Genomic DNA, 16,671 nt, shown 5'->3' with positions numbered 1-16,671 from the left:
AGTATCTAGGCCCTTGACAGATTAACAGGTTTAAAATAGTGCACTACTTAGATGTAGGTATGTGGTATGCACTTATGAGGGCAGAAAAATGTGCTACAGTACGCTTAAAAAACATATTTTTTCACAACACCAGCAGTAAACAACAGTACTGTAGCACACAGTCGCTGTGTACTAAACACAAAATTACACTCTTTCACAGACAATTAGGAATGGACTGCTGGGTATGTAATATACCATCTACAGACTCGTATAACTAGCATACCATTTGTAGTGGTGCAAACATGGTAGAAAAATGTGATACAGTACGCTTAAAAACATGTATTGGAGTAAATCACCAGCTGGTGATTACTTTTGGTGGTCCTTTCACAGTATGTAGGCCCTTGACAGATTAACAGCCAAAAAAATAGTACACCACTGCGATGTAGGTATGTGGTATGCACTTATGAGAGCAGAAAAATGCGCTACTGTACGCTTAAAAAAATTATTTGAGTAAAATACCAGCCGGTGATTACTTTTGGCTGTCCTTTCACAGTATGTAGGCCCTTGACAGATTTACAGATACAAAATAGTACACTACTTTGATGTAGGTATGTTGTATGCACTTATCAGGGCAGAAAAATACGCTACAGTATGCAAAAAAAAAAAGTATGCCCACAGTACCAGCAGTAAACAACAATGCTGGAGCACACAGTCACTGTGTACTAAACCTAAAATTGCAAAAAGACTCTCAAATACTATTAGGAATGGACTGCTGGGTATGGATTATACCATCTACGGACTAGTATAACCAGCAGACCACTTGCTGTGGAACAAAGACACAGATTTGCCCTAAAAAATTATTTCTCCTTCCTGTGAAAACTTTTCTGCAGCTGAGGTAACACACAACTCTCTGCCCCTCTCTGTAATACGAATCTGAATTTCTTCACACTTCGTGGTAACAAATTGCTTCATTCACTACATTTTGTGCGGACCAGGGGAGGGGGGGGGGCTAAAATGGCAGCTACAAGTGTGAGGACATGGGGCAAGGAAGTCTGGGAAGGTGGGTAGGAGGGATCACTCTGAATCACATTGTAGCATGCATTCTATCAGCAGCCATTCAGTCCTGTGATGTCACAGCCCTATATATTCATATTCGTCAGCCATTGCCAAAGACGGGCATTTCCGAGAGCAGAGACTGTGTGTGCGTGCACCGTTACTGACAATACAGATTTTTACAGCAGCAAATCCATTCACCTCAATCCCAGATTCGTTCTGGCTAGAGAGAGAGAGCGGACACTGTTTGGTCACTAATCAGCTTTACTGACAATACAGATCAGTACAGGGGAAATCCATTGACCACAAGCCTGAATCGCTGCAGGCAGGGAGAGTTTAGAATTAATTTCATAGTCTGCCAATTGAGATCATCACAGGAAGCATTCCCCATTCAAAGACTGCAAGCATCCATAGTGCAGGCATGCACATCCAGATCTGTCATTGTGCCGCTCTGCGGCAGTGATTCTAATAGTGATGCCTGAAATCTGCATGTTATACTGAATAAGAGTATTATTTCAGTACCCCAGCACACTCCCTATGCATGTTATGGCAAGGCAATGTGTTCTACACCCCTATCGAGGCTCTCTGTAGACCGGAAATTGCTGTTTTTAATAACAATTCACCGCAAAGATATTCGGGTCAAACCAAATCTTTTCAGAAAATTCCAATGCAAATCAGCCAAATGGAATTTTTGAAAAATGTCCCCAACTCTAATTGATATATTCGGAGGTTTTTGTGAAAAACTTCAACATTTTGCAAAAAAATTGCATTTTTCTAGATTTGACATTTAGCCATGCCGCACCAAAGTAATGATTAATTTACAATTTTCCAGATTTTCAAGAAAATTTCTAAATCTTTTTCAGGGAACAGTTCAATTCTGAAGTGGAATTGAGGGCCTGTACATTAGATCCCCCATAAATCACACCATCTAATAAACTGCATGCCTTAAAGTAATCAGAATGATATTAAAGAAGTTGATAAACCCGTTACGTGTTTCCAGAAATTAAAGCAAAGTGGTGGCGGAATTAAAAAATTTCATTTTTTTGCAGATTTTCCATTTTGATCCATTTTTTTTGTAACACAGTAGGTGTTGACAGAGAAAGGCAACTCAAGATGTATTCCCCAAATTCTGACGTATTTAGAAATATCCCATACAGTATGTGGCCTTTGTGCTCTACGTGTCTCACACACAGGCCTCAGACATAAAGGCGTTCTGTGTGGATTTTGTGGCCTCCTTTTTAGTTAAGGATATTTTGTTGGTATCATATAAAGTTGCAGAGGTCTTGGGGTGCAAAACAGTTTTTAGGAGACAAGTTGAAGCTTTCATTGGTACCATTCTGGAGTACATGTGACACTCTGATCATTTTTGATAACATTTTTTATGAGGTGGTATAAATAAAAAAAATCTATTCTGCAGATGTTTTTTATAAAAAAAAATTGAGGTCATTCCTCATGAGGTATAAAAGACATGTTAACTTTACTCTGCAGGTTGATACGATTATGGCGATACCAATTTTATATTTTTTTATATTTAGTACATTTATACCAGAAAAACTACTTTTGTAAAAAAAAAAAAAAAAAAATTAATTCATGTTTGTAAGTCACCGTATTACAATTGTGTGAGGACTATTTCTTAGGGGGACATGTTGACATTCTTGGGGGGGGGGGGCTATTTTTGGATCTGTGTTTTGGGGTGTATATATATATATTTATATATATATATATATATATATATATATATATATATATATATAAAATTTATTTTAAGGAGGCGGGTATTAGCTGCTCAAGTGCCCAGCCTGGCATGTCAACTTGCTCCTTACCTAACAGCATTTCCTTGACTGAAAAACAGGACTCTGTATATCAGTCAAGGAAAAGCTCAATAGTAAGGGCCAGAAGGTGTGTCTGTCTGTGGCACTTGAGTAGCTTAACCTTACCTCCCTCACACTTGGATGAGGGATTTTAAATTAGTAAACCACCATCAGCTCCCGGAAAGGTACAGTTTGCTTTTATACTCTATACAGCTATACAGCGAATGGTGTCTGCAGCTTTTCACAAAACATTTTTCCTATTAAACGGGTTGCCCTGAATAATATTTTAATTTCTAAAAGTGCCCCGGGTGTCAAGATAAATAAAAATACATGTACTTACCTGCTGCCATATAGGCTCTCTGTTTTCCATCCAAACACACATGAATTGCCCACTCCAATAATCACTGGCTGAGGTGGGTCCCCACTGAGGCTAGAGATTGGTTGAATAGGCATTTCATATAGTATGTGTCAGCAGTGAGGACACACCTGAGGAAGCCACCATTGCTGGGGTGAGCTTTTCCCCATCCTTGGTCATGGAGTCCCGGTAGCACTATGTAAAATATTAGGATATGTATTTTTTTAATATACAATTGTAACTCATGCAGGGTATACAAAAAGGATGACATGACCTTTAGAAAAGTTAAAAATAAGTTGAGCTATAGCCGCAACCTGCAAATAGAATTGCTTAGCTAGAGGTATTTCATGACACACTATTTGGAGAATATAAAAGAAAAAACTTCGCACACCACTTCTCACGGTGAAGTAGATTTAGATTTTATTAGCAATCCAATAGTTAAACAGTATGACGTTTCGGAACTACCTGGACCTTCATCAGATCTATAAATTATACAAACAAGAGGTGTCAAAAAAAGGGGGAAAAAAAGGTAAACAGAATACCTAGTAACATAATGGTTAAGGAAAAGAAAGGAAAACATAATAGTATAGTAATATCCAAGTGCAGGCCGACTCGAATCCAATCAATCTCAGTAGTAACTACTGGAATCATTAATTTGCAACGAACTGGTACCTAATGATACAGTGACAAGTCTCCTAAAATGTTACTTAAAACATGACAAAGTAGTGGATAGGATCGAGTATCCGTCCTAAAGGTGAATGAAGCACCGTAAACAGGGTATGTCATAGGTATAAAATTTACAAGATCCTATGTAATATGTACAAACGAGTATAACAATGTACAAAGCATGTGGGTGAAAAGACCGTAATCGGGATATAACATCAGTATACAGTCTGCAAGGTATGTTATCATATATATATGGGTATAACATGGTATAGAATATGCCATGTAGAGCGGATATAACCTTATGGTTCTTATGGAGACTTACCCGGATTGCTGTGGAGGTCAGAGTAAAGAGCCGGCGTATAGCCGTGTGTGGAGGTAGTCTGAAGTGCAACCTATGGTCGCTGGAGGCATCAGGAAACTGAGGTGGAAGGGGAGATGTTTAAATGTGATAAGGAAGTGATGTCACTTCCGGTTTGTCCATGTATGACTCAGTCAAAAATAGACAAATGCTGAATTGGACATATCTGTAGGAGTATATGTGAATGGTCTATAAGGGCAATGGATGAGAGATGGTGAAATTCGGTTACCTGTAGTGCCTGTAGTTCCAGAGCCACCGTCGGTTGTGAAACCGGAAGTGCGGTGTGTCATGTGATTCGGGCTGTGGAACGCAAATGCGTTCCACCCATAGAGATAGATGAACATGGAAACCGGAAGTGACGTCGTGGAACGCAAACAGCATTCCACAGTACAGGAAATGTGTCAGAATGAATGAGAGTGTGTTAAACTGAGTGTATTAAAGTGATGTAATGGAAAAAGGGTGTTGTAAATAGGAAAGAACTAATGAATATAGAGAGGGACAGCCATATAGGAGGATATAGATAAAGAATTATGTGTGATGAACAGGATCAGTGTCAAGGGTGTAAGACACAGAAAAAAAGGGGGTGTAATGAACTAAGTGTAATAGAATGATATATGGGAACAAGGCGTTATAAATGAAAAAGGGCTGATGAATAGAGGAAGGGGTAGCCATAAGGGGGGATATGTACGTAGAGGATTATGTGTGATGAAATAGGGAAAATGTGGGATCAAAAAGTAATATAAGAAAAAGTATAGAGGTGTGAGAGGTGCATTAAATGGGAAAAACGAAAAAAAGAAGCAAACATGAGAAGGATCAACAGAATGGCAGATAACCGACTTTAAGTGTTAGGGGGATAATAAAATGTCTGAAAGGATACGAGAATAGGTGGGCCCCCACAGCATTGGTCCGGAGATAGTATCCTCAGCGCACCTGGGGGAAAAAAAGGGTATATCATCAGCATGTTACAGCGTAGTCAAGTAAAGACACTATACATATTAGTAATGTCATATTCCCGGTTGAGCCCATGCGGTTCCAGTGTCTGTAGTCTATGTATCCAATATGCTTCCCTCAACTTCAACAGCCTACTTCTGTTACCACCTCTCCTATTTCTATGAATCTGTTCTAATACCTGGAATCTCAGCTGTGATGGAGTGTGATTATGTGTATCAAAGTGGTGAGGAACAGGTAGTAGTAGGTTTTTCCGTCTGATGGTAGATTTGTGTTGTGAGATACGGTCGCGAATTTTTTGGGTTGTTTCACCTACATATGCTAGGCCGCATGGACACTTCAATAAATAAATCACAAAATTAGTATCACAGGTAAAAAATCCTTTAAGAGGAATTGACTCTCCAGATCTGGGATGGTGTGTGCGATCTCCTTTTATTATGCTGTTACACTGTATACAATGGAGGCATGGGAACGTGCCATTTTTACGGGGTTTTAACAGAGTTTGAGTGGAATGTGTATTGGCACTGCCTATGTCAGCTCGTACCAAACGGTCTCTCAAATTCCTTGGTCTTCTGAAGCATGGCATAAATGGGTCTTTAAATTCATTAACATTAGGAAGGGCTTGGTGTAATAATGGCCAGTGTTTTCTTATTATGCCATGTACTTTGTATGAAAATGGATGATATGTGTGAACAAACGGTATACGGGCTGTATTGTTTGATCTGGGGGTTCTAGATTGTTGTGCCTTGGCGAGGACCCGCTCGGGGTAGCCTCTTGTTCTAAATTTCACTGACATTTCTTCTATACGTTGTTGTTGTGTCTGTGGGTTGCTGACTATGCGTTTAACTCTGTGAAATTGTGATCTTGGAAGGGATTCTATTGTGGATTTGGGATGATAACTGGTATATAGGAGTAAATTATTGCGGTCCGTGGGTTTAGTGTAGAGGTCAGTGGTAAGTTGTCCCAGGGAATCAACTATTACGGTGGTATCTAGGAAGTCTATGTGATTTGAATGGTAGTGCATGGTAAATTGTAACTCAGGCCAAATGGAGTTTATGTATTCATGGAATGATTGTAGGGTGGGCAATGGTCCTTTCCAAATACAGAATATATCATCGATATATCTTTTCCAGACCAAGGAGTGGGTCTGGAATGCTGGGTCAGGGTAAATGTATTGTGCCTCAAACCAAGCCATATAGGCATTGGCATATGGGGGTGCCATGTTGGACCCCATTGCCGTCCCTTGTATCTGCAGGAAGAAGTCATCTTGAAATAAAAAGTAGTTATTGTGTAAAACTAGTTCCAAAATGTCAGTGCAAAAATCTATGGTATCGGGTGTGAAGGCGGAATTAATGAGTAACTGTTTGGTGGCATGAAGTCCTTTTTCATGTTTAATTGAGGTGTACAGGCTGTTTACATCCAAGGTAACTAGAATAGAGTCTGGGGGGATATTAGTGATGCCGTGGATTAGTTGGATGAAGGCTGTAGTGTCGAGAAGAAAAGAAGGTGTTGTCTTAATGAGTGGTGTGAGGATTTTTTCGAGAGTAATGGACAGGGGTGAGAGTACGGATTCAGTTGAGGCTACAATTGGACGACCAGGAGGGTGTTGAAGATTTTTATGAATTTTCGGAAGTGTGTATAAGACAGGAGTTATTGGGTGTTCTTTACGGAGAAATGTATGGGTCTTGCTATCAATGATGTTGAGTTCTAGATAGTGATCTATACATTCTAGTATTTTTTGTTCAATCTTTTTTACGGGATCTGAATCAAGTTTCCTGTATATACTGGTGTCGTTCAATTGTGAATGAATTTCACGTATGTACTCAGTGGTATCCTGTACCACTATTGCTCCCCCCTTATCCGCTGGTTTAATGATAATTGCTTTATCATTTTGTAAGTCCCCTAGGGCACGTATCTCACTGGAGGTGAAGTTGTTGGGGTAATGGAGAGTGCCTTTAGAGATTTCCTTGCGGAGAGAAGAAATATCTCTTTTAATGAAATCAATAAAAGTTTCAACAGCGGGTGGTCCTCTCGGGGGCGTAAATCTGCTAGGGATTTTTATCCCGAGTGTTTGGGTGTTGATTGGGGTCAAAGTAGTGGTTTGGGTGGGAACCGTACATGTTTGACTATCAAAAAATGCTTTTAATCTGATATTTCTAAAGAATCTATGTAAATCCAAGTCTAGTTGGAAAAGATCAAATGAATAAGTTGGACAGAAAGACAATCCCCTTTGTAGAAGCTCTATCTGTGTGGGTGTCAAAGATTTAGAGGAAATGTTAACAACTAGAGGTGGGGTTGTGGAGGTGTGTGGGCATACCTGTGATCTAGTAGTCGTGGTACTCTCTGTTATGTTCGGAACTCCAAACCCACCCCTCCTTCTCTGTGGGCGGCGTCTCCCGCCGGGACGACCTCTTCCATAGTAGGCTTCATTGCCCTCGGAACTTGATGAGTATGTATCTTGTGATGTTCCTCTATTAGAATAATAGGGTCTCTGTCCGATGATGGGGTCTTGCCATCTGTACACATGATTCTGTAGATAGTCCTCGGTATCTCGGACAAATTTGTCTCTTTTCTTCTTTTCTGAGTCTTTCTTATGTTTGTCAAGATTCATCGTCAATCGTTCTTTTGTTCTGGTCAATTCCTCTGGATTGAGAGCGGTATCCAGCTGTGCTTCAATGGTTTTCACCTTATCCTGTAGCAGCTTAATTTCTTTTTGCAGAAAGTCCACTGTAAGTGTCATGATGTCATTTGAACATTTGTTCAAAATTTGTATAAAAAAATCACAATAATCTTTCTTGTCGCTGAAGATTGTGGGTCTCAATTTAACACGAAGTCCACGTGGTATTCTATGAACTTTCAGATATTCTGTTAATGTGGCACAATGGAGTTCGAGGTTCACTAGATGTCGAGACTCCCGTTCCAGTTCGCGTGTGCGAAATTCATATGATGGAACTTGAAGAAAATCACTGGACAGAGTGGTCCTTGCTATTATTCTGTCGGTCTCGTCTTGATCATAATGAAAGACGTTACTAGCCATTCTTCAGTTGAAGTGACCGTATAGGGAAAGTATATTCAATGCAGAAATACGTCACTCTCAAAAATGTCGTGGGTGCTGGAGTTAGGAATCCCAATCCTTACGTACATATAAAAGAAAAAACTTCGCACACCACTTCTCACGGTGAAGTAGATTTAGATTTTATTAGCAATCCAATAGTTAAACAGTATGACGTTTCGGTCCTACCTGGACCTTCATCAGATCTATAAATTATACAAACAAGAGGTGTCAAAAAAAGGGGGAAAAAAAGGTAAACAGAATACCTAGTAACATAATGGTTAAGGAAAAGAAAGGAAAACATAATAGTATAGTAATATCCAAGTGCAGGCCGACTCGAATCCAATCAATCTCAGTAGTAACTACTGGAATCATTAATTTGCAACGAACTGGTACCTAATGATACAGTGACAAGTCTCCTAAAATGTTACTTAAAACATGACAAAGTAGTGGATAGGATCGAGTATCCGTCCTAAAGGTGAATGAAGCACCGTAAACAGGGTATGTCATAGGTATAAAATTTACAAGATCCTATGTAATATGTACAAACGAGTATAACAATGTACAAAGCATGTGGGTGAAAAGACCGTAATCGGGATATAACATCAGTATACAGTCTGCAAGGTATGTTATCATATATATATGGGTATAACATGGTATAGAATATGCCATGTAGAGCAGATATAACCTTATGGTTCTTATGGAGACTTACCCGGATTGCTGTGGAGGTCAGAGTAAAGAGCCGGCGTATAGCCGTGTGTGGAGGTAGTCTGAAGTGCAACCTATGGTCGCTGGAGGCATCAGGAAACTGAGGTGGAAGGGGAGATGTTTAAATGTGATAAGGAAGTGATGTCACTTCCGGTTTGTCCATGTATGACTCAGTCAAAAATAGACAAATGCTGAATTGGACATATCTGTAGGAGTATATGTGAATGGTCTATAAGGGCAATGGATGAGAGATGGTGAAATTCGGTTACCTGTAGTGCCTGTAGTTCCAGAGCCACCGTCGGTTGTGAAACCGGAAGTGCGGTGTGTCATGTGATTCGGGCTGTGGAACGCAAATGCGTTCCACCCATAGAGATAGATGAACATGGAAACCGGAAGTGACGTCGTGGAACGCAAACAGCATTCCACAGTACAGGAAATGTGTCAGAATGAATGAGAGTGTGTTAAACTGAGTGTATTAAAGTGATGTAATGGAAAAAGGGTGTTGTAAATAGGAAAGAACTAATGAATATAGAGAGGGACAGCCATATAGGAGGATATAGATAAAGAATTATGTGTGATGAACAGGATCAGTGTCAAGGGTGTAAGACACAGAAAAAAAGGGGGTGTAATGAACTAAGTGTAATAGAATGATATATGGGAACAAGGCGTTATAAATGAAAAAGGGCTGATGAATAGAGGAAGGGGTAGCCATAAGGGGGGATATGTACGTAGAGGATTATGTGTGATGAAATAGGGAAAATGTGGGATCAAAAAGTAATATAAGAAAAAGTATAGAGGTGTGAGAGGTGCATTAAATGGGAAAAACGAAAAAAAGAAGCAAACATGAGAAGATTCAACAGAATGGCAGATAACCGACTTTAAGTGTTAGGGGGATAATAAAATGTCTGAAAGGATACGAGAATAGGTGGGCCCCCACAGCATTGGTCCGGAGATAGTATCCTCAGCGCACCTGGGGGAAAAAAAGGGTATATCATCAGCATGTTACAGCGTAGTCAAGTAAAGACACTCTACATATTAGTAATGTCATATTCCCGGTTGAGCCCATGCGTCTTTTTTTCGTTTTTCCCATTTAATGCACCTCTCACACCTCTATACTTTTTCTTATATTACTTTTTGATCCCACATTTTCCCTATTTCATCACACATAATCCTCTACGTACATATCCCCCCTTATGGCTACCCCTTCCTCTATTCATCAGCCCTTTTTCATTTATAACGCCTTGTTCCCATATATCATTCTATTACACTTAGTTCATTACACCCCCTTTTTTTCTGTGTCTTACACCCTTGACACTGATCCTGTTCATCACACATAATTCTTTATCTATATCCTCCTATATGGCTGTCCCTCTCTATATTCATTAGTTCTTTCCTATTTACAACACCCTTTTTCCATTACATCACTTTAATACACTCAGTTTAACACACTCTCATTCATTCTGACACATTTCCTGTACTGTGGAATGCTGTTTGCGTTCCACGACGTCACTTCCGGTTTCCATGTTCATCTATCTCTATGGGTGGAACGCATTTGCGTTCCACAGCCCGAATCACATGACACACCGCACTTCCGGTTTCACAACCGACGGTGGCTCTGGAACTACAGGCACTACAGGTAACCGAATTTCACCATCTCTCATCCATTGCCCTTATAGACCATTCACATATACTCCTACAGATATGTCCAATTCAGCATTTGTCTATTTTTGACTGAGTCATACATGGACAAACCGGAAGTGACATCACTTCCTTATCACATTTAAACATCTCCCCTTCCACCTCAGTTTCCTGATGCCTCCAGCGACCATAGGTTGCACTTCAGACTACCTCCACACACGGCTATACGCCGGCTCTTTACTCTGACCTCCACAGCAATCCGGGTAAGTCTCCATAAGAACCATAAGGTTATATCCGCTCTACATGGCATATTCTATACCATGTTATACCCATATATATATGATAACATACCTTGCAGACTGTATACTGATGTTATATCCCGATTACGGTCTTTTCACCCACATGCTTTGTACATTGTTATACTCGTTTGTACATATTACATAGGATCTTGTAAATTTTATACCTATGACATACCCTGTTTACGGTGCTTCATTCACCTTTAGGACGGATACTCGATCCTATCCACTACTTTGTCATGTTTTAAGTAACATTTTAGGAGACTTGTCACTGTATCATTAGGTACCAGTTCGTTGCAAATTAATGATTCCAGTAGTTACTACTGAGATTGATTGGATTCGAGTCGGCCTGCACTTGGATATTACTATACTATTATGTTTTCCTTTCTTTTCCTTAACCATTATGTTACTAGGTATTCTGTTTACCTTTTTTTCCCCCTTTTTTTGACACCTCTTGTTTGTATAATTTATAGATCTGATGAAGGTCCAGGTAGGACCGAAACGTCATACTGTTTAACTATTGGATTGCTAATAAAATCTAAATCTACTTCACCGTGAGAAGTGGTGTGCGAAGTTTTTTCTTTTATATGTACGTAAGGATTGGGATTCCTAACTCCAGCACCCACGACATTTTTGAGAGTGACGTATTTCTGCATTGAATATACTTTCCCTATACGGTCACTTCAACTGAAGAATGGCTAGTAACGTCTTTCATTATGATCAAGACGAGACCGACAGAATAATAGCAAGGACCACTCTGTCCAGTGATTTTCTTCAAGTTCCATCATATGAATTTCGCACACGCGAACTGGAACGGGAGTCTCGACATCTAGTGAACCTCGAACTCCATTGTGCCACATTAACAGAATATCTGAAAGTTCATAGAATACCACGTGGACTTCGTGTTAAATTGAGACCCACAATCTTCAGCGACAAGAAAGATTATTGTGATTTTTTTATACAAATTTTGAACAAATGTTCAAATGACATCATGACACTTACAGTGGACTTTCTGCAAAAAGAAATTAAGCTGCTACAGGATAAGGTGAAAACCATTGAAGCACAGCTGGATACCGCTCTCAATCCAGAGGAATTGACCAGAACAAAAGAACGATTGACGATGAATCTTGACAAACATAAGAAAGACTCAGAAAAGAAGAAAAGAGACAAATTTGTCCGAGATACCGAGGACTATCTACAGAATCATGTGTACAGATGGCAAGACCCCATCATCGGACAGAGACCCTATTATTCTAATAGAGGAACATCACAAGATACATACTCATCAAGTTCCGAGGGCAATGAAGCCTACTATGGAAGAGGTCGTCCCGGCGGGAGACGCCGCCCACAGAGAAGGAGGGGTGGGTTTGGAGTTCCGAACATAACAGAGAGTACCACGACTACTAGATCACAGGTATGCCCACACACCTCCACAACCCCACCTCTAGTTGTTAACATTTCCTCTAAATCTTTGACACCCACACAGATAGAGCTTCTACAAAGGGGATTGTCTTTCTGTCCAACTTATTCATTTGATCTTTTCCAACTAGACTTGGATTTACATAGATTCTTTAGAAATATCAGATTAAAAGCATTTTTTGATAGTCAAACATGTACGGTTCCCACCCAAACCACTACTTTGACCCCAATCAACACCCAAACACTCGGGATAAAAATCCCTAGCAGATTTACGCCCCCGAGAGGACCACCCGCTGTTGAAACTTTTATTGATTTCATTAAAAGAGATATTTCTTCTCTCCGCAAGGAAATCTCTAAAGGCACTCTCCATTACCCCAACAACTTCACCTCCAGTGAGATACGTGCCCTAGGGGACTTACAAAATGATAAAGCAATTATCATTAAACCAGCGGATAAGGGGGGAGCAATAGTGGTACAGGATACCACTGAGTACATACGTGAAATTCATTCACAATTGAACGACACCAGTATATACAGGAAACTTGATTCAGATCCCGTAAAAAAGATTGAACAAAAAATACTAGAATGTATAGATCACTATCTAGAACTCAACATCATTGATAGCAAGACCCATACATTTCTCCGTAAAGAACACCCAATAACTCCTGTCTTATACACACTTCCGAAAATTCATAAAAATCTTCAACACCCTCCTGGTCGTCCAATTGTAGCCTCAACTGAATCCGTACTCTCACCCCTGTCCATTACTCTCGAAAAAATCCTCACACCACTCATTAAGACAACACCTTCTTTTCTTCTCGACACTACAGCCTTCATCCAACTAATCCACGGCATCACTAATATCCCCCCAGACTCTATTCTAGTTACCTTGGATGTAAACAGCCTGTACACCTCAATTAAACATGAAAAAGGACTTCATGCCACCAAACAGTTACTCATTAATTCCGCCTTCACACCCGATACCATAGATTTTTGCACTGACATTTTGGAACTAGTTTTACACAATAACTACTTTTTATTTCAAGATGACTTCTTCCTGCAGATACAAGGGACGGCAATGGGGTCCAACATGGCACCCCCATATGCCAATGCCTATATGGCTTGGTTTGAGGCACAATACATTTACCCTGACCCAGCATTCCAGACCCACTCCTTGGTCTGGAAAAGATATATCGATGATATATTCTGTATTTGGAAAGGACCATTGCCCACCCTACAATCATTCCATGAATACATAAACTCCATTTGGCCTGAGTTACAATTTACCATGCACTACCATTCAAATCACATAGACTTCCTAGATACCACCGTAATAGTTGATTCCCTGGGACAACTTACCACTGACCTCTACACTAAACCCACGGACCGCAATAATTTACTCCTATATACCAGTTATCATCCCAAATCCACAATAGAATCCCTTCCAAGATCACAATTTCACAGAGTTAAACGCATAGTCAGCAACCCACAGACACAACAACAACGTATAGAAGAAATGTCAGTGAAATTTAGAACAAGAGGCTACCCCGAGCGGGTCCTCGCCAAGGCACAACAATCTAGAACCCCCAGATCAAACAATACAGCCCGTATACCGTTTGTTCACACATATCATCCATTTTCATACAAAGTACATGGCATAATAAGAAAACACTGGCCATTATTACACCAAGCCCTTCCTAATGTTAATGAATTTAAAGACCCATTTATGCCATGCTTCAGAAGACCAAGGAATTTGAGAGACCGTTTGGTACGAGCTGACATAGGCATTGGAATGCCAATACACATTCCACTCAAACTCTGTTAAAACCCCGTAAAAATGGCACGTTCCCATGCCTCCATTGTATACAGTGTAACAGCATAATAAAAGGAGATCGCACACACCATCCCAGATCTGGAGAGTCAATTCCTCTTAAAGGATTTTTTACCTGTGATACTAATTTTGTGATTTATTTATTGAAGTGTCCATGCGGCCTAGCATATGTAGGTGAAACAACCCAAAAAATTCGCGACCGTATCTCACAACACAAATCTACCATCAGACGGAAAAACCTACTACTACCTGTTCCTCACCACTTTGATACACATAATCACACTCCATCACAGCTGAGATTCCAGGTATTAGAACAGATTCATAGAAATAGGAGAGGTGGTAACAGAAGTAGGCTGTTGAAGTTGAGGGAAGCATATTGGATACATAGACTACAGACACTGGAACCGCATGGGCTCAACCGGGAATATGACATTACTAATATGTATAGTGTCTTTACTTGACTACGCTGTAACATGCTGATGATATACCCTTTTTTTCCCCCAGGTGCGCTGAGGATACTATCTCCGGACCAATGCTGTGGGGGCCCACCTATTCTCGTATCCTTTCAGACATTTTATTATCCCCCTAACACTTAAAGTCGGTTATCTGCCATTCTGTTGATCCTTCTCATGTTTGCTTCTTTTTTTCGTTTTTCCCATTTAATGCACCTCTCACACCTCTATACTTTTTCTTATATTACTTTTTGATCCCACATTTTCCCTATTTCATCACACATAATCCTCTACGTACATATCCCCCCTTATGGCTACCCCTTCCTCTATTCATCAGCCCTTTTTCATTTATAACGCCTTGTTCCCATATATCATTCTATTACACTTAGTTCATTACACCCCCTTTTTTTCTGTGTCTTACACCCTTGACACTGATCCTGTTCATCACACATAATTCTTTATCTATATCCTCCTATATGGCTGTCCCTCTCTATATTCATTAGTTCTTTCCTATTTACAACACCCTTTTTCCATTACATCACTTTAATACACTCAATTTAACACACTCTCATTCATTCTGACACATTTCCTGTACTGTGGAATGCTGTTTGCGTTCCACGACGTCACTTCCGGTTTCCATGTTCATCTATCTCTATGGGTGGAACGCATTTGCGTTCCACAGCCCAAATCACATGACACACCGCACTTCCGGTTTCACAACCGACGGTGGCTCTGGAACTACAGGCACTACAGGTAACCGAATTTCACCATCTCTCATCCATTGCCCTTATAGACCATTCACATATACTCCTACAGATATGTCCAATTCAGCATTTGTCTATTTTTGACTGAGTCATACATGGACAAACCGGAAGTGACATCACTTCCTTATCACATTTAAACATCTCCCCTTCCACCTCAGTTTCCTGATGCCTCCAGCGACCATAGGTTGCACTTCAGACTACCTCCACACACGGCTATACGCCGGCTCTTTACTCTGACCTCCACAGCAATCCGGGTAAGTCTCCATAAGAACCATAAGGTTATATCCGCTCTACATGGCATATTCTATACCATGTTATACCCATATATATATGATAACATACCTTGCAGACTGTATACTGATGTTATATCCCGATTACGGTCTTTTCACCCACATGCTTTGTACATTGTTATACTCGTTTGTACATATTACATAGGATCTTGTAAATTTTATACCTATGACATACCCTGTTTACGGTGCTTCATTCACCTTTAGGACGGATACTCGATCCTATCCACTACTTTGTCATGTTTTAAGTAACATTTTAGGAGACTTGTCACTGTATCATTAGGTACCAGTTCGTTGCAAATTAATGATTCCAGTAGTTACTACTGAGATTGATTGGATTCGAGTCGGCCTGCACTTGGATATTACTATACTATTATGTTTTCCTTTCTTTTCCTTAACCATTATGCTACTAGGTATTCTGTTTACCTTTTTTTCCCCCTTTTTTTGACACCTCTTGTTTGTATAATTTATAGATCTGATGAAGGTCCAGGTAGGACCGAAACGTCATACTGTTTAACTATTGGATTGCTAATAAAATCTAAATCTACTTCACCGTGAGAAGTGGTGTGCGAAGTTTTTTCTTTTTTATGTACGTAAGGATTGGGATTCCTAACTCCAGCACCCACGACATTTTTGAGAGTGACGTATTTCTGCATTGACTATTTGGAGAATAGTCACGTAGTAACGTAGAGGATTTAAAGGGCTACCATATATGAAGGATGAGAAATGTCCAATCAGATAACAGTGTAGCCATTAGATAATGTATACACCCATGGTTATGGTATATAAAGAGGCCTAACAGAAGCCAACACAAGGAACAAGGAAAAAAGAAGGAGGAAGGCGGGGCCAAGCAGACCAGACCAGCCTGATGAAGGATGCTAACAGAAGTGTCCACCTTAGGACTTCCCAAGATGGATCCAGCTGACACAAACCTCAGTTGGTGAGAAAATTCTAAGGACATGCCTACCATTCCTACTGTACTTATTGTAACATTTATACAAGGATTGTTTTTACATGAGATGATTTGTTTTGTCTACCATGATGTCTAGAAGCT

The 16,671-nt window shown here is 40.1% G+C and overlaps 2 protein-coding genes across 4 annotated transcripts; one reads left to right on the top strand and one right to left on the bottom strand.

The window, feature by feature from the left end:
* Window positions 1-3,720: 3,720 nt before the first annotated feature.
* Window positions 3,721-9,901, bottom strand: LOC130274177 (uncharacterized). Of its 2 annotated transcripts, none has more exons than XM_056522177.1 (4): window positions 9,848-9,901; window positions 7,488-8,488; window positions 5,100-5,152; window positions 3,721-3,740 (listed from the first exon to the last, which is right to left on the bottom strand). In XM_056522177.1, the coding sequence occupies exons 2-3, from the start codon at window positions 8,205-8,207 to the stop codon at window positions 5,144-5,146; spliced, it is 729 nt and encodes a 242-aa protein (XP_056378152.1). In that variant the 5' UTR covers window positions 8,208-8,488; window positions 9,848-9,901; the 3' UTR covers window positions 3,721-3,740; window positions 5,100-5,143. The 2 variants fall into 2 exon arrangements, with proteins under 2 accessions (XP_056378152.1, XP_056378153.1); XM_056522178.1 differs by lacking the exon at window positions 9,848-9,901 and adding an exon at window positions 8,935-9,013 and having other exon boundaries at window positions 7,488-8,428.
* A 581-nt stretch (window positions 9,902-10,482) lies between these two features.
* On the top strand, window positions 10,483-16,165 carry LOC130274176 (uncharacterized). Of its 2 annotated transcripts, XM_056522175.1 has the most exons (4): window positions 10,483-10,831; window positions 11,338-12,278; window positions 14,619-14,671; window positions 16,031-16,165. In XM_056522175.1, exons 2-3 carry the CDS (start codon window positions 11,559-11,561, stop codon window positions 14,625-14,627), a joined length of 729 nt encoding a protein of 242 aa, XP_056378150.1. In that variant the 5' UTR covers window positions 10,483-10,831; window positions 11,338-11,558; the 3' UTR covers window positions 14,628-14,671; window positions 16,031-16,165. The 2 variants fall into 2 exon arrangements, with proteins under 2 accessions (XP_056378150.1, XP_056378151.1); XM_056522176.1 differs by lacking the exon at window positions 16,031-16,165 and having other exon boundaries at window positions 10,484-10,831; window positions 14,619-14,941.
* Window positions 16,166-16,671: the final 506 nt, after the last annotated feature.

Source organism: Hyla sarda, chromosome 5 (genome assembly GCF_029499605.1).
Source record: "Hyla sarda isolate aHylSar1 chromosome 5, aHylSar1.hap1, whole genome shotgun sequence".
Lineage (NCBI taxonomy): Eukaryota > Metazoa > Chordata > Amphibia > Anura > Hylidae > Hyla > Hyla sarda.
The sequence above is the reverse complement of the archived record's forward strand: the minus strand, read 5'-3'. Positions and strand labels throughout refer to the sequence as shown.

Excerpts from the sequence above, each read along its gene's own strand:
- LOC130274177 (XM_056522177.1), bottom strand. The coding sequence starts at position 8,207 with ATGGCTAGTAACGTCTTTCATTATGATCAAGACGAGACCGACAGAATA.
- LOC130274176 (XM_056522175.1), top strand. The coding sequence starts at position 11,559 with ATGGCTAGTAACGTCTTTCATTATGATCAAGACGAGACCGACAGAATA.